Source organism: Arabidopsis thaliana, chromosome 2 (assembly GCF_000001735.4).
Source record: "Arabidopsis thaliana chromosome 2, partial sequence".
NCBI lineage: Eukaryota > Viridiplantae > Streptophyta > Magnoliopsida > Brassicales > Brassicaceae > Arabidopsis > Arabidopsis thaliana.
In genome coordinates this window covers 6,935,676-6,962,471 of record NC_003071.7, presented here as the reverse complement: position 1 = coordinate 6,962,471, position 26,796 = coordinate 6,935,676, and the positions used below count along the sequence as shown (strand labels likewise).

Below are 26,796 nucleotides of genomic sequence, written 5' to 3'. Positions count from 1 at the left end.
CCGTAAATTGCAGTCGCTATCAGAATCGCCGAGGGAGACAAAGAAACAAAATCGTGAAACCAAAAAAAATGAACCCAATCAGAATATGCCACGTTTGGGTCTTTCTAATCCAATTAATTTCTAAGCTTAGAAACGTCTTTCTTCTTTTTTCATTTCTTTTTTATTTTTGGCCTTTTTCTTTAAGACCATGTAGGTTTAGGAACCCATTAGAGACGCTGTTGGATCTGGTCTTAGAACATAACTAATATTTACAAAAAAAACAAAACAAAAATGTCAAACTCAATACTAAAGCAGATCCTTCACCCGACCCGGAAACACAAATGATTAGAAACTTAATCCAATTAATTTGTAAGCTTAGAAACTCAAACAATTGGCCGGATCGCAGTGCAGGTTTCCTAACCCGTTGCATTTTGCAGTGACGATTTATACTCTATGGCGAGAGCGAAACGAGCGCAAACATGGGGCTTCCCCGAACCCTTCAAGTCGGCTTATCAATTGGATAGATAAGCACATTCGAAATCATTTGATGGCTATAAAACAGAGTGGTGATAGAAGATTTGACAGAGGTTTACATGTTTGGGTTGAGAGAGAGATAACTTAGAATCTGTTTTTAGATTATAACCTTTAAACTATAGTTAGCACTTGTTGTAACAACATTGGCTGTTCTTTTTTAATTTAATTTAATATAAAATTAAAAAAAAAAAAAAGAGAAACTCGTCATATATGTCATTAAACAAAATCTAAAATTTTACTTCCGATCATAGTAAAAAAAATCTTGGGTCCATCACTACTTGATTATGGTAAATGGTTATTTTTAGAAACTTAAAAAATGAAGGATTAGTGTTTTTTTTTCCAACCATACGTTAAGCTAAAAATCGTCTCTTTAGCCTGTGCAAAATAATCAATAACTAAAACATTGCTTCTGATATCATTATTCGAACCACATGGTCAAAGTTAGAATCTGCAAAACAGTTCTATTTTTAGAGGATCTTGCATTCTTATTCCACTTTGATTTCTCCGAGATATTATACAAATGGATACTCAAAAGATGCGACCTCGGTTGCTATAATTTTTCAGATCCCGGTTGTGATATCTTTGCGTTGATTTGAGATCGTGATTCGTGATCATATGACACATGGAGGATCCAGAAAATGAAGCACCCATGTTTGTTTGTGTTTCTTTTGGTATACAAAATAGAAACTCGAAGAAGATGCAAAATGCATTTTTAGGTGGTGATTAATCAATTTTGGTATTTTTCATCAAAAAGAGATGCAAAATGCATTTATAAGAAATTTTTTGGGTTTATTGTCAGAAATGAAAAAATGCTTAAATGAATGTTAAAATAAATGTATGTTTTACAGTAAAATGGGTAGTTTTCCTAAAATTAAACTTAATACATATTATCAAAATATGTTACTTTTTAACAGAAATAATGTATACTATTAACGCATGATAGACGTTGTTACTCTCACTGCTAATGGTACTAACCTAATGTACAAATATAAACAGTTTTTGACATTATTCCTCTCCTGAGAAAAATCGTGGCGCAAGTAACAGTCTATTTTCAACTGATTTCACTAGAGATTTGACGGATTAATTTCATTAGATTTAGTTGTCGAACAACAACAAAAACAGTCTTAGAAATCACTAAGACTAATCATCCAACAATGAAACAGCCACGTCTTGTTTAGACAATCATTTTTTGGTAAATACCTTATTCCGGATCAAGACCGTGGTATCTAAAATATCAAAACTCAAAGAAAATACCCAATGCTTTGATATTTTTTCTTAAAACTTTGGGTTTTATATATCTAAAAATGTATATAATACTTAAACGACTGTTAAACCCAATCTAACTTATTTTAATTTCCGTTTACAGTTTTAAAAAGTCGGTAGTGTTTGAATTATTACAATATTTTAGGTTTAAATTATATCTAAATTCTTGTAAAAAAAAATACTCCATATAAATTCTTGTCTTTAGGTTCTCGCGTATAAATACTTTTACGAAGATCTTATGTATCAATCCACCAACTAATAAAGAGTATAGGTATGCATGTAACTTATTAGCATAACACGTGATTTACATGATTCTTGGTACTCAAACGAGATCATACCAAACAGAAAAATATATCCTATAATACAGCATTACATCCATATTTTTAAGATTATCGCGTATAACGTGGGATATAAAGTAATATAGGGGTATTACCTTTAGCCTTAATGCAAAATCTTATGATCTACCACCTATAAAATAGTAAGCATGCATGTAAGCATAACACGTACTACATACTTCTTAGTAAAACTAAAAAGAAAAGTATTTTTCTCTAGTGATATCCATGGCGATATCTCACACCCAGCTTTTGCTTCTTCTCCTTGTGTCACTCTTTTTCTCACCTGCTTTATGCGGCCCCAAATTCCAAACTTGCGATAGTAAGTATCAAATTTTATTTTCATATACATGTAGAACAAAAAAAAGAATTACTTTCATTTGTGGAAGTTAAAGAAAAAAAAAAAAGTATATCATTTTGTTCTTCTTGTTGTAGCTGGTAAAGAGTATCCCCTAAAGGTCAGTTCTGTGGAGATATCTCCAGACCCGGTTAAGCGTAGCGGTAATGGAGAGATTACGATAACCGGTGTTACAAGTAAGTAATGCTAAAATGCTTTTTCCCGCAACATTGATGTAAACTTTTCCATTATTATGTTTTTATCTTGATACAAATTTTGGTTTGAACAGACAAAGAAATCTCTGATGGAGTAACCGTAAATCTCAAGCTCGCGGTAGGCATGTTTCCGGTCTCTACAAAAAGTTACTCCCTCTGTGATATAACAGCATGCCCTGTTGCACCTGGCCCGATTGTGCTTACTCTCCCTAACATATTCACTCCGCGTGAAAAAAGAACAGCAGTAACTTCTCTTTACCATTAAGTTACTGCATTTAATTTCAAACCTAAATTTGATTAATTTTTTTTATGATCTAACGATATGTTTTTTCTTAACAACCTCAGATTGGATATACTATCATAATAAGCATCACCGATAAGCCTCTGAAAGAGTCAATGATGTGCATCCTTTTTGTTGTTAAGCTCACTGGTCATGCGTCTATGATTAATCAAGTTACCGAGTGAAGCAAAATATATATGTTTCAAGTCTTGTATGAGTCTTTTCTCGTTATTCTGGTGTGATATTCCTACTATTTGTATCCTTTCTACATTATGTGCTATGTTATCAAACAAATAAATAATTAAGGGTTCATAGACACCCTTAAGCGGTTTCGATTCTCTATGTTTTCATTTGGGCTGATCTATGATAAAGACGTTATGATATTGGATTTTCCGTATATATAGGAAATGAAGCTGATATATATATGATTACATTTTTTTTTGTTTAAATACAGTCAGTACGTTGTGACACAACCTTACAATTAATGAATCTCACACCAAGTAGTTCTTACTCAATAACCTGGAGTCTGGAGGCAACAAATTTAGCCTTACAAACTCTTTCTCTCTTTTTTTTTTTTTTCGGACAACTAATTTTTTTATCTTAAAGATATGATTTGCTCACCTTTTATCAAAAAAAGTTTTAATATAATAGTTTGTTTGATTTCTTTATGTTTAATATAATAGTTTGTTTGATTTTAATTTAAGTTAAGAGCACTATTACGAAGAAGAAGATCAAAGAGAGTTTGTTGAGGATATTAATCTGATTTTCTCATTCAATCACATAATGTGTAATGTACATGTATTTATACTATAGCTATACAATTGATTTAAGTTAACCAGCTATACTAAACCAGCTAAACCGGTATCTAATCTGATAGGCCCCCTCAAGATGAGCATGAGAAGATGTTGAGAATGCTCATCTTGGACTTGAGATGTTCGAATTGATAGGGGAACAATGGTTTAGTCAGTATATCGGCCACCTGATCCTCTGTTCGTACATGCAGCAACTTGAGTTCGCCATTGTCTAAGCGTTCTCTAACTGTGTGACAGTCCAATTTTATATGCTTGGTCCGCTCATGGAAGACCGGGTTTGTAGCAATATAGATCGCTGCAGTACTATCAGAGTACAGAATAGGAACTGGTGGTGAAGCCTGCAAAGAGACAAGCAGAGTAAACAACCAGACCATTTCACAGGTGGCTAGAGCTAAAGCTCTATATTCTGCCTCTGCAGAAGATCTTGAAACAGTGTGCTGCTTTTTAGACCGCCAAGATATTAAGGAATCACCAACAAACATTGTGAAACTTGTAGTAGAGCGTCGACTGTCTTGACAAGAAGCCCAATCAGAATCAGCAAATCCCTTGAGAGTAAGATCAGAAGATGCTGAATAGAAAAGACCCTGTCCAACCGTGCCTTTGATGTACTGCAGAACTCTATAAGCAGCAGTGAGATGAGTAGTCCGAGGTGCTGATGAGAATTGACACAACTTGTTGACAGCAAATGTAATGTCAGGTCTTGTTATGGTCAAATACATTAGCTTACCAACAATCCGTCGATACTGCTCTATATCCTCTATCAAATCACCATCATCTTTTCTCATCTTCAAATTTGGAATCATAGGGACCGAAACAGGTTTACAAGCAAGCATACCTGTAGACTGTAATAGCTCCAAAGCATACTTGCGTTGACAAATTGAAATCCCTGCAGTCGTCCTAGCCACTTCAAGACCCAAAAAATACTTTAAATCACCCAAATCTCTCAGTTTGAAACGTTGATCCAGCTCTTCAGTCAATTGTGCTGCAGCAGCTTCACTAGTGCTAGCTATCACAATATCGTCCACATAAACCAGAACAATCACAAACTCACCATCATACATCTTCAGAAACAAAGTATGATCACCATGAGTCTTTTTAAAACCCAAACTGAGTAAAGAGCTTGAAAATTTCTTGAACCACTGCCTTGAAGCCTGTTTCAACCCATAAATTGATCTCTTCAACCTTAGAACAACATTAGATGGTAACACAATTCCTTTTCTCTCTGCATATCCTTCAGGTATCTTCATGAATATCTCTTCTTCCAACTCACCATTCAAGAAAGCATTAGAAACATCAAGTTGCTTAAGAAACCACTTCTTAGAGGCTGAAACTTTCAACAACAGCTTAATAGTGGTCATTTTAGCAACCGGAGAAAAAGTATCTGTGTAATCCAAGCCTTCTTTCTGTGTGTAACCCTTCGCAACCAAACGTGCCTTATACCTCTCAAGATTACCATCTGCCAAAAACTTCAAAGTAAACACCCATTTACAACCAACTGCTTTCTTCCCTTTAGGTAACGTAGTAATCTCCCATGTATTTGTCTTCTCCATTGCACCAATCTCTGCATCAACTGCCTCACACCATTCCTTGGTGTCCTGTGCCTCAGCATAATTAGTGGGAATAGGAATTTTTGTGATATTATTGATATAACACATATGAGATGGAGAAATTTTAGAGTAAGAGATAGTAGAAGAAATAGGATATTTGTGATCAGATTGCATGGTGTTGCAATGATAATCATTCAGATGAGCAGGAGGTTTCCTAACTCTCTGAGAAGAAATTTGTGGTGGTAGATCAGAAATTTGTGATGGAAGAGAAGAGGGAGAATGAGTAGTATCAGATATGATACCTGAGGACACAGGAACCATTGGTGTAAACAACTTCAACGAACTCTCTGAACCCGGATTCTTTGCCAGAGGAAACACTTCTTCGTGAAACTGAACATTCCTTGAGATGAACACTGTGTTACTCTCCAAGTCCATCAGCTTGTAACCTTTGTAACCAGAAGGATAACCCAAGAACAAACAAGCTCGTGACCTTGGCTGAAACTTATGTCTTTGTTTTGGAGATGTAGAACTATAACACAAGCAACCAAAAGTACGAAGCTGCTCATAAACAGGTGCTGTACCAGTGAGAATCTCATATGGAGTCTTGTTCATCAATAGCTGTGATGGAGTCCTGTTTATCAAAAACACAGCAGTAAGAACACAATCACCCCACAGAGAAAGAGGTACCTGAGACTGAAACATGAGAGCTCGAGCAACGTTCAAAATGTGTTGATGTTTTCTTTCCACAACTGAATTCTGCTCTGGAGTCTCGGGACATGAGTGAAAAGAAACAATCCCTTTTTCTGCATAGAAGCTTGTAAATTTTAACTCAGGTGCATTATCAGAACGTACAGCCTTAACCTTCACTTTATATTGATTCTCCACTTGTTGAATGAACGCTGGAAATACTGTAAGAACCTCTGATTTAGTCTTAAGCAAATACATCCATGTTGCTCTTGAATGATCATCAACAATAGTCAAGAAATACTTATATCCTTCAACTGTTTCAACTGAGAAAGGACCCCAAACATCAATGTGTAGTAGATCAAATATCTCTTTACAAACTTTATTCGAAGTAGGAAAAGATAACTTTCGCTGTTTTGCCAAATGACATACATGACAAAAGTCAGAACCCTTATTCTTATGCCTAGTAGTTCCCAATGAATCAGAAATAGCATCAAGTCTTTGCAAAGAAGCATGACCAAGCCTCCTATGCCACATGCTGATGTCCACAACTGCATTCACTGAGATAGACTGATCTCCAACATCCAACAAGTAGAGGTTCGCCACTCGTCTACCTTGACCAAGCATCCGGCCCTTGATAAGATCCTGAATTTCACAAGAATTTTTATCAAATATCACACGGGAGCCAATATCATCAGTCAAAGAACTTATACTTATAAGATTCAGTCGAAACTCCGGGATGAATAACACATTCTTAAGTAGAATGTCATCATTCAGTTTCAAAGTACCAACACCACTGATCTTCACAGTGGGTCCTGTTGGCAGATTCACTGCACTCAAAACAGAAGTATCCAAGCTTGAGAATAAACTTCTATCATGAGACACATGGTGTGTAGCTCCAGAGTCTATCACCCATGTTGCAGAAGAAAGAGTATGACGAGCTACAGTCAAAATTCCAATGAAACTATAGGTAGATGGTGAAAAACAAATACCAAGATTATCTGACTGAGAAGTGCTTGCAGTTGCATAAGTACTCGGAGGAGTATTCTGAAGCTGAGAACTGAACATAGCAATGAATTGCTGAAGCTGTTCCTTACTCAAATTTCCAACCATACTCTCCAAACTAGTATTAACTTCACTAGATTCAGCAACATTTGCAGCCAAAGGTTTTGGTTTCTGAAGTTTCTCACCAGCCTTACCTTTTGGAGTGAAACCAGGAGGAAAACCGTGTTTCTTGTAACATCTCTCAGCAATGTGACCAACTCTATTGTAGAAAGAACAAATTGGCCTACCTTTATTAGGACCATTCTGAACATAGCAAACTGTGGGATCCATACTAGGAGATTGTGTTATTTCAGAAACTTGGAAAGCAGCAGGTGGAGCAACCACATTGGAGAAACTCTGTTGACTATTGTCTTGATCCAGAATGTGATACACCTCTCCCAAGCTAGGTAAAGCCTTCTTAGCTATGATCTGCCTGCGAACAATAGCATAAGACTCATTCAAACCAGCCAAAAACTTCACTATCTTAGCTTGCTCCGCCTTCTGTTGCAGACGCATCGCTTTACCACAAGTACAAGGCTCATCCAAAGCCTCTGTACTATCCAATTGATCCCACAATGTCTTGAGACGAGTGTAGTACTCAGACAAAGACAAAGTTCCCTGACGAAAGTCCTGAATCTCTTGAGTAAGATTATACGTGCGTGGAAGATTAGTCACATTGAATCGACTATTAAGATCACGCCATATATCAGAAGCATCATTCATACGGAGAATGCTTCGATAAATCTGAGGAGAAACAGAGTTCAATAGCCAAGACTTCACCATGCTATTACATCTAGACCATAGACGAAAATTCAAATCTGATTCTAAAGGACGAGATAAAGTTCCATCTATGAATCCAGTTTTGTTCTTAGCATCCAAAGAAATAAGCATAGCAACACTCCAGTCACCATAATTCGTTTCATCAAGGCGATGAGAGATTATGTTCAAACCTGGATGATCTGCACTATGCAGGAAAAAGGGAGATTGAGTCGGATCTCCAGATTCCGATGATGTTAAGGCTCGCGAAGCTCCAGATCTGTTAACCGGAGGAGAATTCGGAGGAGTAGTAACAGCACCGGTGGATCGCGACTTCCGAGTCACTGAACTTGTACCAGCTTTCGAGCGAGTCGATTTCCGAGTCACACGAGCTACCGTCACCATTGGATCTTAAGGAAATGCAACGAGGAAGACGAATCGGAGCTCAGAACGAAGAAATCAAGTCGGAAAAAAAAACGATGGAGATGAGAGCGTTGTTGGCTCTGATACCATATTACGAAGAAGAAGATCAGAGAGAGTTTGTTGAGGATATTAATCTGATTTTCTCATTCAATCACATAATGTGTAATGTACATGTATTTATACTATAGCTATACAATTGATTTAAGTTAACCAGCTAAACCGGTATCTAATCTGATAAGCACCTTCATCAGCAGTATCTAGAAGAGATATTTATTATTAAAATAATATAAAGCAGTGAAAAAGAGGAGAGAGAAGTGAGAATCGTCTCTGTGTTTTTTCAGGAATTGTTGATTTTATTTTTTAATTAAAATTTAATACTTTATCTGAATTTGATTAAAATAAATAAAATTTTATTCATGAGAAACTCTTTTTGAGAATCAACGATGTAGATGGCCTAAGTTTATTAAATATTTACCTTTTACTAAAATACGAAGGTTTAAAAACCTATAAAGAAAAAGTTAAAATTTAAAAAATATTTTTAAGAAAGGTGAGATTTTTATTTTTTAAAAAATTGAATGTAAAATTGTATTAAACCAAAAAATGTTTTTACAATGAATGCATCTGTTTTTGAATTATATTTTTGAAAGAATCTTGAAGTGATAAAAAAAACTTGATGACTGCCTTACGGAATGGAGCTGAGGGTGAGCCACTCCATCCGTCCGTAGTCGTAGTTTCTGTCCATTGTTTCACGTATTGAGTTGAGTCGATTTCTATGTTCTTGTCGATGAGCTTGAGTAGCCGGTTGTGAGTTGATTTTATTTCCCCATGTCGCCTTGCGTTTCTTTCCCTCCAAATGCGGTAAATCGTCGATTGGAAGACATACCTTAGGAGGAAGAGTTTAATCGGAGGTAAGAGTTAAGTTATGTAGAGAAGAGAGAACCTAATTCTAATTGGTGTGGAAGTCAATCCCACAAAATTTATGCGTAAGAAAAGCCATATTTACGATGAGTATCAAAAAGAGAAGAAGAGGTGATTTTTTCTCTCTTCAACATTATAACAAAAAACATTGTCTATCTATTAGAAATGTGGCCTAACTTAACCCAAAAGCTAGCTCAAGAGTTAAGAATTGTGACATCGTTTATATAATACTTAAAAATCTTAATCCCAAACAATGTGAAAAATTCTGATACTATCCGATCATGTATCAACCATGCAAAGAAAGAGAGTACTCGGGAGTTGCATAAGAGAACCATATATATGTCTTTGGGCCAATAACCCCACGTATATGTTTCTTTCAGTTCATAGTTAGCTAAGTTTATGCAGGAATCGGCTGTTTTGTCAGATTTTTTTACCCAGTTTTTCTCCAAACCAGAGTATAAAACTGTGAGAGTTCAACTCGAAAGTAAAAGAAACTTTTAAAATGTCAACTTCAATACTAAGACGGATACTCGACCCGACCCGGAAACCCAAACCCGATGCAATCCTCTCAATCTCTCTCCTCACTACCGTCTCTTCTCCGCCGTCTCCGCCATCAGATCCTCTAATTTCCGACGCCGTCTCAATCCTAACACACCACCGCTCCAAATCCCGTTGGTCCACTCTCCGATCACTCCAGCCTTCAGGCTTCACACCTTCTCAATTCTCCGAAATCACTCTCTGCCTCCGCAACAATCCTCACCTCTCTCTCCGTTTCTTCCTCTTCACTCGCCGTTACTCTCTCTGCTCTCACGACACACACTCCTGCTCAACTCTCATCCACATCCTCTCTCGATCTCGTCTCAAAAGCCACGCTAGTGAAATCATACGTCTCGCTCTCCGTCTCGCCGCCACCGACGAAGACGAAGACAGAGTCTTGAAAGTGTTCCGTTCGTTGATTAAGAGTTATAATCGATGTGGCTCTGCTCCGTTTGTATTCGATTTGTTGATAAAATCTTGTCTTGATTCGAAAGAGATTGATGGAGCTGTGATGGTTATGAGAAAGTTAAGGTCTAGAGGAATCAATGCACAGATTAGTACTTGTAATGCTTTGATCACAGAGGTTTCTAGGCGTAGAGGTGCTTCTAATGGATATAAGATGTATAGAGAAGTTTTTGGTTTAGATGATGTTAGTGTTGATGAAGCTAAAAAGATGATAGGTAAGATTAAGCCAAATGCGACCACTTTTAATTCGATGATGGTGAGTTTTTATAGAGAAGGTGAGACTGAGATGGTGGAGAGGATATGGAGAGAAATGGAGGAGGAAGTTGGATGTTCTCCGAATGTTTATAGCTATAATGTTTTGATGGAGGCGTATTGTGCGCGAGGTTTGATGAGTGAAGCGGAGAAGGTATGGGAAGAGATGAAGGTGAGAGGAGTGGTTTATGATATTGTGGCTTATAACACTATGATTGGTGGGCTTTGTAGTAACTTTGAAGTTGTGAAAGCGAAGGAGCTTTTTCGAGATATGGGGTTGAAGGGGATTGAGTGTACTTGTTTGACGTATGAGCATCTTGTTAACGGGTATTGTAAAGCGGGGGATGTTGATTCGGGTTTGGTTGTTTATAGGGAGATGAAAAGGAAAGGTTTTGAGGCAGATGGTTTAACAATTGAAGCGTTAGTTGAAGGGCTATGTGATGATAGGGATGGACAGAGAGTTGTTGAAGCTGCGGATATCGTGAAGGATGCGGTGAGAGAAGCAATGTTTTATCCTAGTCGGAATTGTTATGAGTTGTTGGTAAAGAGGTTGTGTGAAGATGGGAAGATGGATAGAGCATTGAACATTCAGGCTGAGATGGTTGGGAAAGGATTTAAGCCGAGTCAAGAGACGTATAGAGCTTTTATCGACGGGTATGGAATAGTAGGTGATGAGGAAACATCAGCATTGTTGGCCATAGAAATGGCTGAATCACTCAAGCTAAGAGCAGAAGAAGAAAGCTAGAAAAGTTGAGCTTCGTTGGTAAGCTGGTGAAGCAAAGATGACAAAACCACATAGAAACCAATTGGTGACACAATGTGGACAAGTTTTGTGGTGGTACGAGAAAGCGGTAAGAAGTGGTACACATTGTAAGATGATACAACGTTACCCATTAAAGCTATAATGATGAAAGAGGAGATTTATTCCACACTAACACCTCATGATGATATCTTATTGCTGAAGCAATTCTTATTCAAATCACATTCATTGATAGAGTTACGAGGAGAGACAGATCGTACAAAGCAATCACTCTTACATGAAAAAAAAAAGACAAATGGAAAAAGAAACTGAAGAGTTAACTTAAAAGATAAGAGCCCAGACGGGGAAGACGACGAGACAGATGATCCCGACGGTGTTGGAGATACCATTGGCTTTAGTAAATGCATTTCTGAATCCACCTGAAGCTCTAATGTGTTCTTGAAGCAAGTAACATCCAATACCTAAACATATAGCTAAACCAATCCAACTGTCTCTGAATGTGCCAGCAATCAAATTTGGTGCCACCACGGCGAGAAGAACCAAAGCCACCGGTAATTCCAGGTATTCTAATAACACAAACAACAGAGATAAGCCAAATCAGAATCAAAGTCTTGTTGCTTGTAATGGAGAGTGAATGAAAAAAAGTAGACAAACCTCTGGCGTGTTTAGGAAAGAAGAGTTGTACAACAACAGCTACGAAAGCAATCCATTTACCAATTTCTCCTCTGTCAAAGTTTCAGACACAAGTTAGGGTTTAGGAACATAATGATAAGTAAAGAAAAAGTCTCTGGCTTTTGTTGTGTTATACCTGAAAATACCAAAGATCAAGGAAGGAAGACTGAAGAAGATGTAAGGAATGAGAAGTGATGTGAGCATATTCGTCTTCCAATTGGTTCGATCCAACACCAACAAGTATCTGCATTTATTACATCAAAACCTCATCAAGATCAACACAAGAAACGGATAGAGGAAAGAGACATAGAAACAGAGAGAATGGTTACATGGCGGCGATTGAAGCAACCCATTCGAGGACAGAGGTACCAAAGCCTAAACCAGTGAGTGTGAAGGCGTGTGTAGCTAGGTTCTTAGCAGCGATAGTGAGCTCGTTGAAATCGGATCCGATCATGGCCTTAAGGGTTCCATGGTCATTCCTCAACGACTTCATAGGCATCTTTTCTTGCCGGAGAAGAGAGAACTATGAATAATTGATGTGAGAAGAGAAGAGAGTAAAGAGTAGATAGATGGTGATGAATGTGTTGGAAGACTTTGGTTATAAAGATATTACAAGTGACTCGATGGATACGTTTACGCCACGTGGCAGTTATGAAAATAGTTTAATTTGGACGAACTAGATATTTTATCTATATTAACAATGATATAGTATAGTTTACTTAATAAGCTAATCCGATTTCTGACATAGACCTTAGACACATGTCGACACCAACTTCTCACACATGAACGTTCTAATAAGTTTGCTTTAACAAATGTAATTGGTGGACGTAAGAAACAATGGGACGAGCCAGCTGTCCAGTTGTATTTTTTTTTAATGATAATATTTATTACAATGCAAATAATTAGATATGTTATGGTGGAATCTCTTAACATGGATATATTAAGAATGGGAAAAATCAACATCTAAATCATAGGGTATGTCGGTATACATTAAAGTCAGAGATCGTCAAATCCAACTAAATAATAACAATATGCTTCAAGCAGATTTATTATATTTAGCCAATAAGTTGTATGGATTCGTTGAAGTTTTCATTCTATAATTAGACCATATGGTTTTACAGTTTTCTACTGTAAATGAATTCACAAAAATCTAAATTAAAAAAAAATAGAAAAATACTTAATTATAAAGAGATACTAGTTCGATAATCATATATGTAACTAAGTATAAATAAAACCAAATAGAAAATGTGCAAGTAAATTGTTGAGCTAAAAAATCAGATGAGATGGATCAAAATCCAATCAGTTAATGGTTACAAAAAAAAAAAAAAACAGAGTGGCAGAAGTTATGGTTTTTAATATGATTATGTGATGTCGGCAGAAGATTTGTCTTGAGTAGGACCAGCCAAATAAAAATAAATTTTGTTTTACCATATTAAAGTTGTTGTTGACGGAAAGAAAAAAATGTAACATGCTCCAGAATCGTAACAAGTAAGAGAGTATCGAACTCTCATTACGGTAACGAAATACAGATTCATCCCTAGCATAACTACATAAGCGACATAAGCTATGAATCAGAGTCCAAAATAAAATTAGAATTTTTCGTTTTTCAGTTCTGATTTTTTTTAAAGATTTAAGCCTAAAACCTAAAATGTTTAATAACTCATGAGAGTTGAACCCAATTTTTTCTTTTTTCTTTTTCGTTTTGATGATTTTAGTTTTTAATCAGTATTTGTGATCTTTCCATATTATATTTATGTCGTTTATGATAATTAAAAATAAAACTAAAATTTTACTTGGAGTAAAACCCTCAATATTGTTGGATCGGTCCTGAATATGACCTCACTAGTTGTTACTCGGTTAAAGAGTATCACGTTAAATAAGCTGCTGAGTGCTGACACTACGCTCCACAATATCCATATTAAATAATAGAAACTTAGTTTAACCAGAACGGGAAAAATGTCATTTAAATCACGACTTCGCAATTTGTGGTGCTTTAAACATAAACTTTGTACTTTGTGATTAAAATCATCAATTACGTGTTGACTTCAGATAAAATCACTAACTTTCGTTGACAGAGCCAAATTAGTCACAACATCAACTGAATAAACAGAGCAATTAGAAGATGTGATTTATCCGTTAATGAGACCGTTTAAGAGCAAAACGACGTCGTTTGCAATTGAAACAAAAACAGGAAAAATGCCATATAAATCATGACTTCGCCATTTGCAGTGCTTTAAAGCATGAACTTTGTGCCTTGCAATTCACTTTGATTTCAAAATACAGGAGTGAATTCGAAGAAGAAAAGAAGAAGAGATTTGAGGATCTAGGGTTTCTTATTTCTGAATTGGGGATTTTTGTTTCAATTGCAAACGACGTCGTTTTACTCTTAATCGTACTTATTAACGGATAAATCACAGCGTTAATGAAAATCTAGAATGGCCTGTAAAAATTCTCCCATATATCTAATTTTGAAATAATTTTGCTGGAATAGAGTTTAGTTGATAAGATACACTTCAAGTGTTTTGTGTTGAAGGAAAGAACTATATGATCGTCATGTGGATCAAAAGCCCAAAGCCCAAAGCCCAAACCTTTTGTAACCGTTGTTTCCGTCTGGGCCAAAAGCCGAAAGCTCATTTGGTATCAATAAAAAAAAAAAAAAATCGTTATCTGTATTGAATATTGATGATATCTTCCAGCAATCTCATTCATGATTGGCCACTTCAAAATCTTTCAATCAAATTTTAGTTTTGGGTTCCCTCAGAATTCCTACGTTATTAGAAAAATTATAATCATTTCTTGTTTTATTTCTTACTGAATGATGCGAATGTTCCTAATTACAGAGTGAATAGAAAGTTCCATCTTCATATAAATCCCGGTTAATAATAATTGAACACTATTGATTAAAGTAATAAAAATATGTTTCTCAAACACATTACTTTCACAGGTTTACAAGGAAACTTAAAAACATGGTCTGCACAAACAAAATCTGATATATAGACATACTACATGTAGTTTCTAGATATATATATACACATCACCAAAGAAGAGATCTAGAAGTAGTTGGGTATGGAAAGATCACCAAGGAACAAAACGGTCCATGAGAAGACAAACAGTGAGCTCAGACATAGTTACAGCTTCATTTTTCTCTCTAATCTTTTGGTTAATAAGTCCTCTTTCTTCTTCTGATCCTTGTTGTTGTTTGGACACAACAGATGTTGAATTCTTCCTTTGCATCAATGGATTTCTAGTGTTTATCTTCTCACTCATCTTCTTCATCTCTCCCACCCAAAGCTCCATAGCTTTTGCCATTCTTTCCTTTTGTTGATCTTAATATCTCATTATGAACGAGAGAGAGAGAGAGAGAGATGCATGTGAGCTTTATGTAGACAAAGAATAGGGCCTTTTGGTCTTTTGGACTTGCAAAACCATGACAAGTTTGATTGGTGTTTTCAAATAATTGTGTTATTGACACGAAAGTGGACAATCTGTTTTACACTTTGGCACCGTCCACGGTCCAACTATAGAAGAGTTGTCTTTTTGGTATATATATATGTACATAGTTTCTAAATTCTAATGGCTGGAAAAATCATCAAAATCCAAAAAATATCTCTTTGGCCTTCTTGAATTTTCCATATGCACATACAGTTTCAAATCATTGAAACCAAAAAATATCTCTTTCACCTTCTTGAATTTTCCACGTGTTCAAATAAATAAAAAATTCCACGTTTTCAAATACTTTATGATATAGTATAAATATATTTAGTGTTGAATCATATCATCATCCGACCTTAGCTCAGTTGGTAGAGCGGAAGACTGTAGTTGTTTAAAACAGATAATCTTTAGGTCGCTGGTTCGATTCCGGCAGGTCGGATCTTCTTTTTCCTATTTTTGACGAATTCATATCTTTGTGATATTTGTAGTGACGTGTCGTTAATATCTATATTGCTTTATTCGTTGCATTTGGATATGGTCTGGCCCAAGCGAATCCTATTGTCTTATCTTATTCTTTTTTTCCCAACCCCACTTGCCAATAGTTAGATGTATCAAATTCAAAGTCCTTCTCAAATAATAATAACTTTAACCAGCAGTTTACCGCGGGCAATCGGTTTATTTGGTTCTTATACTAAATATTTGAATAAATTTAATATCTTAAATTTATAAATATAAATTTCTAGTGATTAGTGAAGAATCGTAATATATAATTTGAATATTATTGATTATTGATTTCGTGATTGAATATAGTATTTTCAGGGATGGAATGTGATCATACTTTGATTTCAAAAACGACATAGATTCCTTATTTTTGTTGAACATTTTAGATTGAAGGAAATTAATTTTATTGAACGGTTTAGATTGAATCGGATCATGTAAAGTTTAGGAGATTGTTAAGACCAAATTATCCTTAATGATTTTAAATAGCAAAGAACAAAATCCAAAATTGAAATCTAAATTAAGGCCAAATTAGACAAAATTTCAATTTGTACTTCCCTTTTAATAATAAAGAGATAGTTAGATATATATGAGTTTTCAACTCTTATCATCCTTTACTTGTTGAATCCATTTGTTTCCTAGTTTTTGTTTTATTGAACAGTTGTTGAATAGTATTATACTTAGTCTTCTCCTATTAACAATTTTGTTGAAAATTGAAAATGTAATATGAGTATTGAGGCTGCTCATACTTATTATGAAAACATAAAAGATAAAGATGATATTTATTCCCTACTGTTGACAGAGTCTGGTGGTTTAACCCTTTTATCCAGTTAAACCCAAATTATCAACAAAAATCTTTGATTAATTTATTAATCAAGTGATAGATAGTTTATTTATAAACCAAACTGCAGACTGAAGAAAATGAGATTGGGGTTTAATGTTGCGCCACTGCATCAAAAAGCTTAGGAGAAATGGTATAGATGATTTTAACTCTATCCAAGACTCCCCGAAAAGCTATGGGGTGTTTACTATAGGTTATACATGGCTTGGGAACGACGATCTCCGAGAGTCAGGCTTGAGGTGGATTCTGAGATTGTGGTGGGCTTTTTGACGACAGGGATTAGCGATGCACATCCACTGTCTTTCCTAGTACGGTTGTGCTATGGCTTCATTTCAAAGGACTGGATAATCCGAGTTTCATACGTGTATAGGGAGGCTAACCGCCTTGCGGATGGGTTAGCAAACTATGCGTTCTCTCTTCCTTTAGGTTTTCATTTTTTTTATACTAAGCCAGATTTTGTTAATTCGATTATGCTGGATGACGCTAGAGGGCTCTCATGCCTGCGACTTGTTAGATTGTAATTTCTTTTAGTTTTCTTTAATAAAATGGGAGACATAGTCTCCCTCATTCCACCAAAAAAAAAAGACTCCCCAAAAAGCTTAAAACGCATCTCTTATCATCATCATTAGGGATGTTAAAAAAGGTTTCCCAGCCCAACCCAGCCCTATTTATTTAAAGCTCAGCCCTAAGTGAGCCCTACCCCTTTTTAAGCCCTAAAAAAATTAAAACAGGGTTGAGCCCTTTTCTGGCCCTTTGTAGCCCTTAAGTTTTTTCTTTATATTTAAAGAGAAAGGTTTTTCAAACAAAAACAATTATAAGATAATAACACTATTGTTTTGCTGAAATATAAAACATTGTTTCTTGTCATTTTGCTGAAATATAAAACATTGTTACCGATATTTGTCCAAAAAAAACTGAGCAAAAAAAACTTCTCATCATATGTTAGAATCTCCAACTCCTGAACTACTTGTCATCTTTGTAGCATCATTATCTTCTTCAGCAAAAAGTTCTTCGATGTCTCCTGCAATTTAATGATACAAGTTAAATTAAGAGAATGATTCATATAAGTTAGTAACTTCAAATTACAATTTTACCTTCAAGATCTGCATATCCACGAAGCCAATTGCGGGTGCAAATTAATGCTTGCACATTTGGGGAAGAAGACGATTCCTAAAAAGATTTAACACCCATCCTCCAACGCTGAAAGCAGACTCTGATGCTACTGTGGTGATTGGGATACTAACAAATCAGATGCCATTGAAGCTAAATCACCATACCTATGTTGATTCTCTTTCCAAAAGTTTAAAATTTCCATGTGAGAGAAAGTCTTCATCTCTAATTTTGGTTCATCATCCAAATAGATTTCCAAAGTTGACTTGGTACTTTTTGAAGCAGATATGAGACTACTTTCAAGCTCAAAAAGATCCTGTAAATACACAAATACACACAAAATTAGTTAAACAAAAACAAGAACTAGTAAAAGATATTCAAATATATTATTATACTTACATCATTCACATCTGCTTCAAGTGGCGATTCATTGAGAAGCTCGTGTGGAGTAAGTGTGGTTGAAGAGTTCGAAGAACTTGCAGATTTAGTTTGGTATTCTTCATAAAGCGAAATCAGATTATTCCTCACAATATCAACTTTTCCCTCGGCCGTGACGGGATCCACTTTGTTATAAGCTGACTTAAGTATCTGCAACTTTAGTCTTGGATCTAAGGCAGCTCCCATAGCTAGAATAACACTATATTCATTCCAATACTTTGCAAATTTCCTTTGCATCTTCTTAGCCATTTCTCTTACATCAACATCATCACAATTAGCATATTTCATCAACAACAACTCAATTTTCCACAGTTCAACGATCCCACTCTTCTTCTGTAGGCAAAGAACAATAACCTCTTTCATACAAATTCAAAATAGCAAATGCTTTTCTGAATTTTAAAGCTCTTGCTAGCATTTCATAGGTTGAATTCCAACGAGTGGAGACATCTAGAGACAACCCAGCTCCACTCTTGATCCCTACGCACTCTAAGCAAGTTGCAAACGAATCTTTCCTTGACTCACTTGCTTTTACAAACTTTACACTCTCTCTGATATTCTCCAACAGACCACTCGCTAATTCTAACCCGGCTTGCACAATCAGATTCAATATATGTGCACAACACCTCACATTCAAAAAATTTCCTCCACACAATAGCCCATTACCACTCTGAAGTCGATGCTTAAGAATAGTTTGCATACTAGTGTTCGCAGAAGCATTATCCAGCCTGATAGTTAATATCTTTTTCTCCAAACCCCATTCTTTCAAGCAATCATAAACTTTCTTAGCTATTTCCTCACCATTGTTTGGAGGCTTAAGATCACAAAAAGCTAATATCTTATTGTTTAGCCTCCATGATTCATCAATATAATGTGAAGTTACACAAATATATCCTGTCACTGTACTTCGAGACGACCATAAATCTGCTGTTAAACACACCCGACCGTTGTGTTTAGCGAAAACATCTATCAACTTAGCTTTCTCTATCTCAAATCTCTTAAACACATCGAGTGCAGCTGTTTGTATACATATAGGTTGACAATCCGGGTTTAAAAATTTATCTCTAGCCCTCACCTTTTCATATTCAACATATCGAAAAGGCATATCATGATATATTATTATCTCAGAAGTCATCTCTCGATCAACTTTATGATCATTCTTAGGTCTAGTTTCAGGCTGAGGCCTTTCGGGGCAAAGTGTTAGATGGCGGTTCATTGTTGATGTTCCATATGACTTTTCTACTACCAACTTAATACCACAATGGTGACATCTAGCCCTTTCTTTTCCATCTTCCTCTATTCCTACGGATGTAAATTCGTCCCAACACAAAGCTCTCTGTTTTTTACGTACCCGTTTAGCTCGTTGACATGGTTGAGTGACACTTTCTGTTTGGTTCTGCCCTTGAGTTTCAACTTCAGCATTCATCTCCATCTTCGTGCGTTCGTTTTCAGCTTCTAGAAGAGCAATTCTTTCCAGTGATTGCTGATCCATACTACATAACAAATTTTAATTACATCAACATAAAGTCATAGCTAAGTCTTAAATAAAGACTTTAGTAAAATCCAACTAGTATTTGACTCAAAGTTCTCGCATCATCATAGGCCTGCAAGACACTAAGTAACATGGATCTCCAATAAACTTGCTGCATAACTAAACCCTAAACATAGCTTAAGCTATGTTCCTAGATAGCAGAAGAGTAGATATTTAGTAAAAACCATCAACGTACAAATATACTAGTTGGATATGAGTATCATCAAAGCTAATTAAGATCAAATACATACATGAATCTCTAAAATTAAAATCTGACACGAACCCAAACCCAACACCAACCTAAACCCACCAAAATCTAACACGAACCCACCAAAATCCTTCAATAAAAATGCCAACCCAGATCACTATTTTGCTATTGTGACGAAAAAGAGTAGAATCAAAGAAAAAGAAGAACAAAAACTTCACCTTTAGGGATTGAAAAATTAGGGTTGTTGCTACTTCACCAAGCTTCTGTTTCTCTATATAGTCAGATCAAATCTTCAACTCTTATGGTTTCAGAGAAGAAATCAAATAAGAAGAGATTGAAGAAGAAGAGATCGAAGAAGAAGAGCGTTTGGGAGAAAGAGAAGAAAAAAAAAAAAACAGAGAATAATAAAAGAGTGTAATAGGGCCAACCCTATTTTAGCCCATAACAATTTGAGTATAGCCTTATCTTAGCCCAAAATCTTTTATTTAATTTTATTAGGGTTAGGGCTTATATTTTTTTAACGGACTCGGGCCGATCCTAAATTATAAGCCCATATTAACATCCTTAATCATCATGTTCTGTTGATGATTGCAACAAAACCTCTAGCGTTTGGAGCGCACTAAAAGTAATGGTAAGAAGATGAAGATGAGTCGGTAATAGGAATTGGATCTGTCTCTTGATTTTCCAAAGATCATACCTCGATAACACAACCACAACGTTTAATCTTGAACACCTTTTGTAGACATGCATGTTTCAAACTTTTGAGCCCGCATTCTAACACTAATCAATGACTGGCTGATAACAACAACTTCATGACATACCAAATGTGTTTGCAATTACTAGATAGGGCGGCCTCTCTTTGAAAAGAAGACGTTAAAGGTAGAAGAGAAGCGGAGGCGTCAGTTGGTAAAGCTGACGAGAACAACAAAATCAGCTGCTGCTGCTAATGGTGGAAGCTTTGCATCATTAAGTAGATTGAAGCTTCAGAGACGGTGGTGCTTGTCACGGCGACAATGACGGTGGCCGGATTTGAATCACTTTTTTTAATTATTTTTTTTCTCTTCAGAAACTCTTTGTTTGTTTTCTTATATGTAGAACAAAAGAAAGTATATGGACTAAATTGTGAATATGTCAATTAATATAGGCTTTAACCCAAAACAGAATAGGACATTTAAAAAACATTATGTTAAAAAATATTTTAAACAGTATATTTTCCTTTTATCAAGATTAATTTAAGATTTTTATTTTTGTTTTCAAATAATTTCATTAATGGGATAAGAAAAAAAAAACTAAATTTAAAGACAATCTCCATAGAGTGTAAATATTTCAATAAATGGTAAAAAAACATATTTTAAACAAAAAATCTCAAAAATGGATATAAAAATGTTTTTCGAGATCTTATAAGGTTTTTGAATATGATATTTAACATATAATATTGTGTTAATTTTTGTAAATAAAAACAATTTATCTTATAAATTATTTTAGTATCTCAATTCGAAGCAAATTCGCGTCTCTTCAAGCCAACATGTAAAAACTTACAATTGCATCTTACTTTGACGATATTTATATGTTTGTTTGGTTTTGTGACTTTGTAATTTTGACATTGTGCAAAATATATACATATATATACTGGCAATTGTAAGATAATATCACTTATAAATTTTTTGTCATATTAATTCGAGTAGTAAAAAATTATCTCTTTAGTCATCATAGAGAACTAAATGGAATCAATACTCAACCATATATATAAATTTTTGTCGAATTTTCTAACATTAATTTTTATTTTAGTCTAACTAGTATTTACTTCGTAAATTAGTAAACATTTAAGAAATATAATGTAATTATCCAAAACTATTTGTTCAATTGATTCTTGTGAAAAACAATGTAAAAGTAAAATACTTCGAGGTTGTTTACTAATATCTTACAAACATTGAGGACTTAATCGAAAATATTATAAAATATATAATTCTCATCTTTCTTAACTTCCCATATTTAAGTTGCATGGAATCGGAAGCGGGAACGCGGAAGCGAAAGCTATTACGATTGAGAGAGATGAGAGAGTTTGTTAGAGATTGATGGAGATATTTTCTCATTAACTCTGTAAAATGTATTTGTACAAGTACATATACTATGACTATACAACCCGTTAACATAACCGAAATACATAATCAACTAAACCACATAAATAAACCAACACTTTCTCATATGCCCCCTGAAGATGAGGATTCAAAGATGTTGAGAATACTCATCTTGAACTTAAGATGTTCAAATTGGTGAGGGGACAGAGGTTTAGTCATGATATCAGCTACTTGATCTTCCGTGCGAACGTGTAGCAACTTTAACTCACCATCATCTACCTTTTCTCGCACGGTGTTGCAATCAATTTCAGTATGCTTTGTTCTCTCGTGGAAGACAGGATTGATTGCTATATAGATCGCGGTTGTACTGTTTGAAAACAAGATAGGAACTGAAGTAGCAGCCGTCAAAGAAACGAGCAATGTATGTAACGATACCAGCTCACAAGTAGCAAGTGCAAGCGCTCTATATTCAGCCTCAGCTGATGATCGAGAAACAACACGTTGCTTCTTAGATCTCAATGATATGAGTGAATCACCAACAAACATAGTGAAACCAGTAGTAGAGCGACGACTATCAGCACAAGAAACCCAATCTGAATCTGCAAATCCTTTCAGAGTAAGATCAGATGAAGCAGAATAGAATAAGCCTTGACCAACAATGCCTTTAATATATTGAAGAACTCTGTGAGCAGCTTGAAGATGAGTAGTCCTAGGTGTAGAAGAGAATTGACATAACATGTTCACCGCAAAGTGATATCCGGCCTAGTTATAGTCAAATCCATCAACTTTCCAACAATACGACGATACTGTTCTCTATCCTCAAGTAACTCACCATCAGCTTTCATCAGTTTCACATTTGTAATCATTGGAACTGAAACAGGTTTGCAGTTAATCATACCAATAGATGCCAACAACTCCCAAGCATTTTTTCTGTGACATAATGAGATGCCTACTTCAGTTCTAGAAATTTCCAAACACAAAAAATACTTCAAATCTCCAAGGTCTCTTAACTTGAAAAGATTATGTAAATCCTCATTAGTACTAGCAATGACAATATCATCAACATACACCAACACCAACACAACCACATACTCACCTCCACAATCTATGAGAAACAGTGTGTGATCTCCATGTATTTTGAAGAATCCCAAACTGAGTAAAGATGCGGAAAATTTCTTAAACCATTGTCTAGAAGCCTGTTTCAAACCATAAATGGACCTTTTTAAACGACAAACTGCATTTGATGGTAAGATAATACCCTTTCTCTCAGCAGATCCTTCAGGTAACTTCATGTATATTTCTTCCTCCAACTCCCCATTCAAGAAAGAATTAGACACATCAAGCTGTTTCAGAAACCATTTCTTAGAAGCATATATCTTTAACAGCAACTTGATCGTTGTCATCTTAGCAACTGGAGAAAATGTATTCGTATAATCAAGACCCTCCTTTTGAGTATAACCCTTAGCAACCAGTCTAGCCTTATACCTCTCAAGACTACCATCTGCCAAAATTTTCAAAGTAAACACCCATTTACAACCCACTGCCTTCTTATCCTTTGGTAATGTAGTAATCTCCCATTTATTCGTAGATTCCATAGCACCAATCTCAACATCAACAGCTTCACACCATTCTTTAGTGCCTTGTGCCTCAGGAAAATTGGTGGAAATAAGAATTTTTGTGATATTATCGATATAACACATGTGAGATGGAGAAATTTGAGAATAAGAGATAGTAGAAGATATAGGATATTTTTGATCAGATTGCGTATTCTTGCAAACATAATCTGACAGATGAGTAGAAGGTTTCCTAACTCTCTGTGAAGAAATTTGTGGTGGTAGATCAGAAATTTGTGATGGAAGAGAAGAGAAAGAAGATTGTTGAATACCTGAAGGCACATGAACTAATGTGCACACAATTTCAGAGAATCTTCTGACTTCTTGGTACCAGCCAAAGGAAACACCTCCTCATGAAACACCACATTTCTGGAAATAAAGATGGCATTACACTCCAAATCCATAAATTTATAGGTTTTATAACCAGACGGGTATCCCAAGAAGATACAAGCTTTTGATCGAGGCTGAAACTTATGTCTTTGCTTCGGTGATGTAGAACTGTAACATAAGCAACCAAATGTTCTGAGCTGTCCATACTAAGGAGTAGTACCATTGAGAATCTCATAAGAAGTCTTATTTGAAAGAAGCTTTGAAGGTGTCCTGTTGATAAGGAAAACAGTTGTTAAGACACATTCACCCAATAGAGAAAGTGGTACCTGAGATTGAAACATGAGAGCCTTTGCCACATTAAGAATGTGCTGATGTTTACGTTCTACAACCGAGTTCTGTTATGGAGTCTCTGGACAAGAATGAAAAGCCATAATCCCTTTCTGTTGATACAAACGTGTAAAACGCAGTTATGGAGCATTGTCAGATCTTACAACTTTCACTTTAACCTTATAATGATTCTCCACTTGCTTAATGAAATCAGAAAATATTGTAAGAACTTCAGACTTAGTTTTGAGCAAATAAATCCATGTTGCACGAGAATGATCATCAACTATTATAGTTGTCAAGAAATATTTATAACCATCCACTATTTCAACTGAGAAAGGCCCTCAAATATCAATGTGTAACATCTCAAAAATCTCATTTCAAACATTATTCTGAGAAGGGAAAGACAACTTTCTCTGCTTAGCTAGATGACAAACATGACAATAATCTGATCCTTTATTCTTGTGTTTAGTAGTTCCCAATGATTCTGAAATAACATCCAGTCTTTGTAGAGAAGCATGACCGAGTCTGTTATGCCACGTACTGATATCCACAATTGCATTCACTGAAACATTTGTATCTTCAACATCCATGACATAAAGATTAGCCACTCTCCTACCGTGACCAAGCATCCGGCCCTTGATAAGATCCTGAATTTCACAAGCATGTTGATTAAATATCACTCTTGAACCAATATCATCTGTCAATGAACTTATACTCATCAGATTAAGACAAAATTCAGGTATGAATAAAACATTCTTGAGAAGATTATCATCATTGAGTCTCAAAGTACCAACTCCACTAATCTTCACAGTGGGACCAGCTGGTAAATTCACTGAGCTCAAAACAGATGTATTCAAAGTCAACAACAGATTCACATGATGTATAGCTCCTGAATCTATCACCCATGTTTTAGAGGAAAGAGTATGTTGAGCAACAGTCAAAATCCCAATAAAACTATAGGTGGAAGGAGAGAAAGAAATACCAATGTTATCAGCTTGAGATGAGCTAGCTACTGCAGAATTACTGTGAGGTTGAGGCTGAAGTTGAGAGCTAAACATAGCAATGAACTGTTGAAGTTGTTCTTTGCTCAGATTGCCCACCAAACTCTTTAGACCAGAATGAGTATCATTAGATTCTGTCGTAGCCAAAGCAACATTAGAAGCAACAGGTTTTGGTTTCTGTGTTTTATCACCAACCTTACCCTTAGGAGTAAAACGTGGAGGAAATCCATGCTTCTTATAACATCTCTCTGCAATGTGACCAACCCTATTACAGAAAGAACACATCGATCTCCCCTTATTAGGACCATTCTGAACATAGTAGATAGTGGGATCAATGCTATTAGTAATAGTGACTTCAGACACTTGGAAAGCAGCTGGTCGAGCAACCACATTTGAAAATCCTTGTTGACTATTGTCTTGATCCACAATGTGATACACCTCTGCTAAACTCGGAAGTATCTTCTTAGCAATAATCTGTCTGCGAATAATAGCATAAGACTCATTCAAACCAGCTAAAAACTTCACTATCTTAGCTCTTTTTTGCCTTCTGTTGCAGACGAAGAGCTTTACCACACGTACAAGGATCATCCAACTCCTCTGTACTATCTAATTGATCCCACAATGTCTTGAGACGAGTATAGTACTCGGACAAAGACAAAGTACCTTGACGCAAATCCTGAATCTCTTGAGTAAGATTATATGTACGTGGAAGATTAGTCATATTGAATCGACTATTGAGATCACGCCATATATCTGAAGCATCATTCATACGAAGAATACTTCTACAGATCTGAGGAGACACATAATTGAGAAGCCAAGATTTTACCATGCTATTACATCTAGACCATAGACAAAAGTTCTTATCCGTTTCTAAAGGACGAGGCAGAGTTCCATCTATAAATCCAGATTTGTTCTTAACATCTAACGAAATGAGCATTGCAACATTCCAATCTCCATAGTTCGTTTCATCAAGACGATGAGAGATGATATTCAAACCTGGATGATCGGCACTGTGCAAGAAGAACGGTGATTGAGTTGGATCACTTGATTTCGGTGAAACGATGACTCGCGAAGCTCTAGAAGTCTTGGATCTAGCAACTTGAGGAGAATTCAGAGGAGAATCATCAATGCCGGTGGATCGCGACTGTTTGCGAGCTGAACTTGTTCCTGACTTCGATCGAGTTGATTTTCACGTCACTCGAGCTACTGTCACCATTGGATCTTGAGCTTGAGCAATGGAGAAGACGATCGTGAGCTTGAAAATGAAGAAATCAGATCGAGAAACAATGGAGTTTGAGCGTTGATGGCTCTGATACCATATTACGATTGAGAGAGATGAGAGAGTTTGTTAGAGATTGATGAAAATATTTTCTCATTAACTCTGTAAAATGTATTTGTACAAGTATATATACTATGACTATACAACCTGTTAACATAACCGAAATACATAATCAACTAAACCACATAAATAAACCAACACTCTCTGATAGAAGCGGAAGCGTTTGGAAGCGTAAAAGCGAGTTTTTGAAAAAATTTAGGAAGCGGGTACGTGTTTGAATCGTAATTATATATACATATCAAA

At 35.7% G+C, this 26,796-nt stretch overlaps 4 protein-coding genes, 1 non-coding gene and 4 pseudogenes across 10 annotated transcripts; 3 read left to right on the top strand and 6 right to left on the bottom strand.

Moving 5' to 3' along the window:
• The first annotated feature begins 2,255 nt into the window (after nt 1-2,255).
• AT2G16005 (MD-2-related lipid recognition domain-containing protein) lies at nt 2,256-3,380 on the top strand. The gene is made up of 4 exons (NM_127159.3): nt 2,256-2,430; nt 2,544-2,642; nt 2,735-2,904; nt 3,006-3,380. The coding sequence occupies exons 1-4, from the start codon at nt 2,337-2,339 to the stop codon at nt 3,123-3,125; spliced, it is 483 nt and encodes a 160-aa protein (NP_565385.1). The 5' UTR covers nt 2,256-2,336; the 3' UTR covers nt 3,126-3,380.
• Nucleotides 3,381-3,823: 443 nt separating this feature from the next.
• AT2G16000 lies at nt 3,824-8,188 on the bottom strand (annotated as a pseudogene; the record flags this gene model as incomplete). The annotated part of the gene is made up of 1 exon: nt 3,824-8,188.
• Nucleotides 8,189-8,877: 689 nt separating this feature from the next.
• On the bottom strand, nt 8,878-9,280 carry AT2G15990 (annotated as a pseudogene; the record flags this gene model as incomplete). The annotated part of the gene is made up of 1 exon: nt 8,878-9,280.
• A 346-nt stretch (nt 9,281-9,626) lies between these two features.
• On the top strand, nt 9,627-11,123 carry AT2G15980 (Tetratricopeptide repeat (TPR)-like superfamily protein; the record flags this gene model as incomplete). The annotated part of the gene is made up of 1 exon (NM_127157.1): nt 9,627-11,123. One exon carries the CDS (start codon nt 9,627-9,629, stop codon nt 11,121-11,123), a length of 1,497 nt encoding a protein of 498 aa, NP_179197.1.
• Nucleotides 11,124-11,279: 156 nt separating this feature from the next.
• COR413-PM1 (cold regulated 413 plasma membrane 1) lies at nt 11,280-12,621 on the bottom strand. Of its 2 annotated transcripts, NM_001202604.1 has the most exons (5): nt 12,140-12,431; nt 11,947-12,054; nt 11,793-11,863; nt 11,591-11,704; nt 11,280-11,446 (listed from the first exon to the last, which is right to left on the bottom strand). In NM_001202604.1, exons 1-5 carry the CDS (start codon nt 12,307-12,309, stop codon nt 11,412-11,414), a joined length of 498 nt encoding a protein of 165 aa, NP_001189533.1. In that variant the 5' UTR covers nt 12,310-12,431; the 3' UTR covers nt 11,280-11,411. The 2 variants fall into 2 exon arrangements, with proteins under 2 accessions (NP_001189533.1, NP_179196.1); NM_127156.4 differs by having other exon boundaries at nt 11,280-11,704; nt 12,140-12,621.
• Nucleotides 12,622-14,605: 1,984 nt separating this feature from the next.
• On the bottom strand, nt 14,606-15,376 carry AT2G15960 (stress-induced protein). The gene has a single exon (NM_127155.2). It carries the CDS (start codon nt 15,117-15,119, stop codon nt 14,886-14,888), a length of 234 nt encoding a protein of 77 aa, NP_565384.1. The 5' UTR covers nt 15,120-15,376; the 3' UTR covers nt 14,606-14,885.
• Nucleotides 15,377-15,592: 216 nt separating this feature from the next.
• AT2G15950 lies at nt 15,593-15,681 on the top strand. The gene is given in 2 exon segments: nt 15,593-15,629; nt 15,645-15,681. It is a non-coding gene; the product is annotated as a tRNA-Tyr (tRNA).
• Nucleotides 15,682-17,677: 1,996 nt separating this feature from the next.
• Nucleotides 17,678-19,558, bottom strand: AT2G15940 (annotated as a pseudogene; the record flags this gene model as incomplete). Its single annotated transcript has 1 exon — nt 17,678-19,558.
• Nucleotides 19,559-22,066: 2,508 nt separating this feature from the next.
• On the bottom strand, nt 22,067-26,533 carry AT2G15920 (annotated as a pseudogene; the record flags this gene model as incomplete). Its single annotated transcript has 1 exon — nt 22,067-26,533.
• Nucleotides 26,534-26,796: the final 263 nt, after the last annotated feature.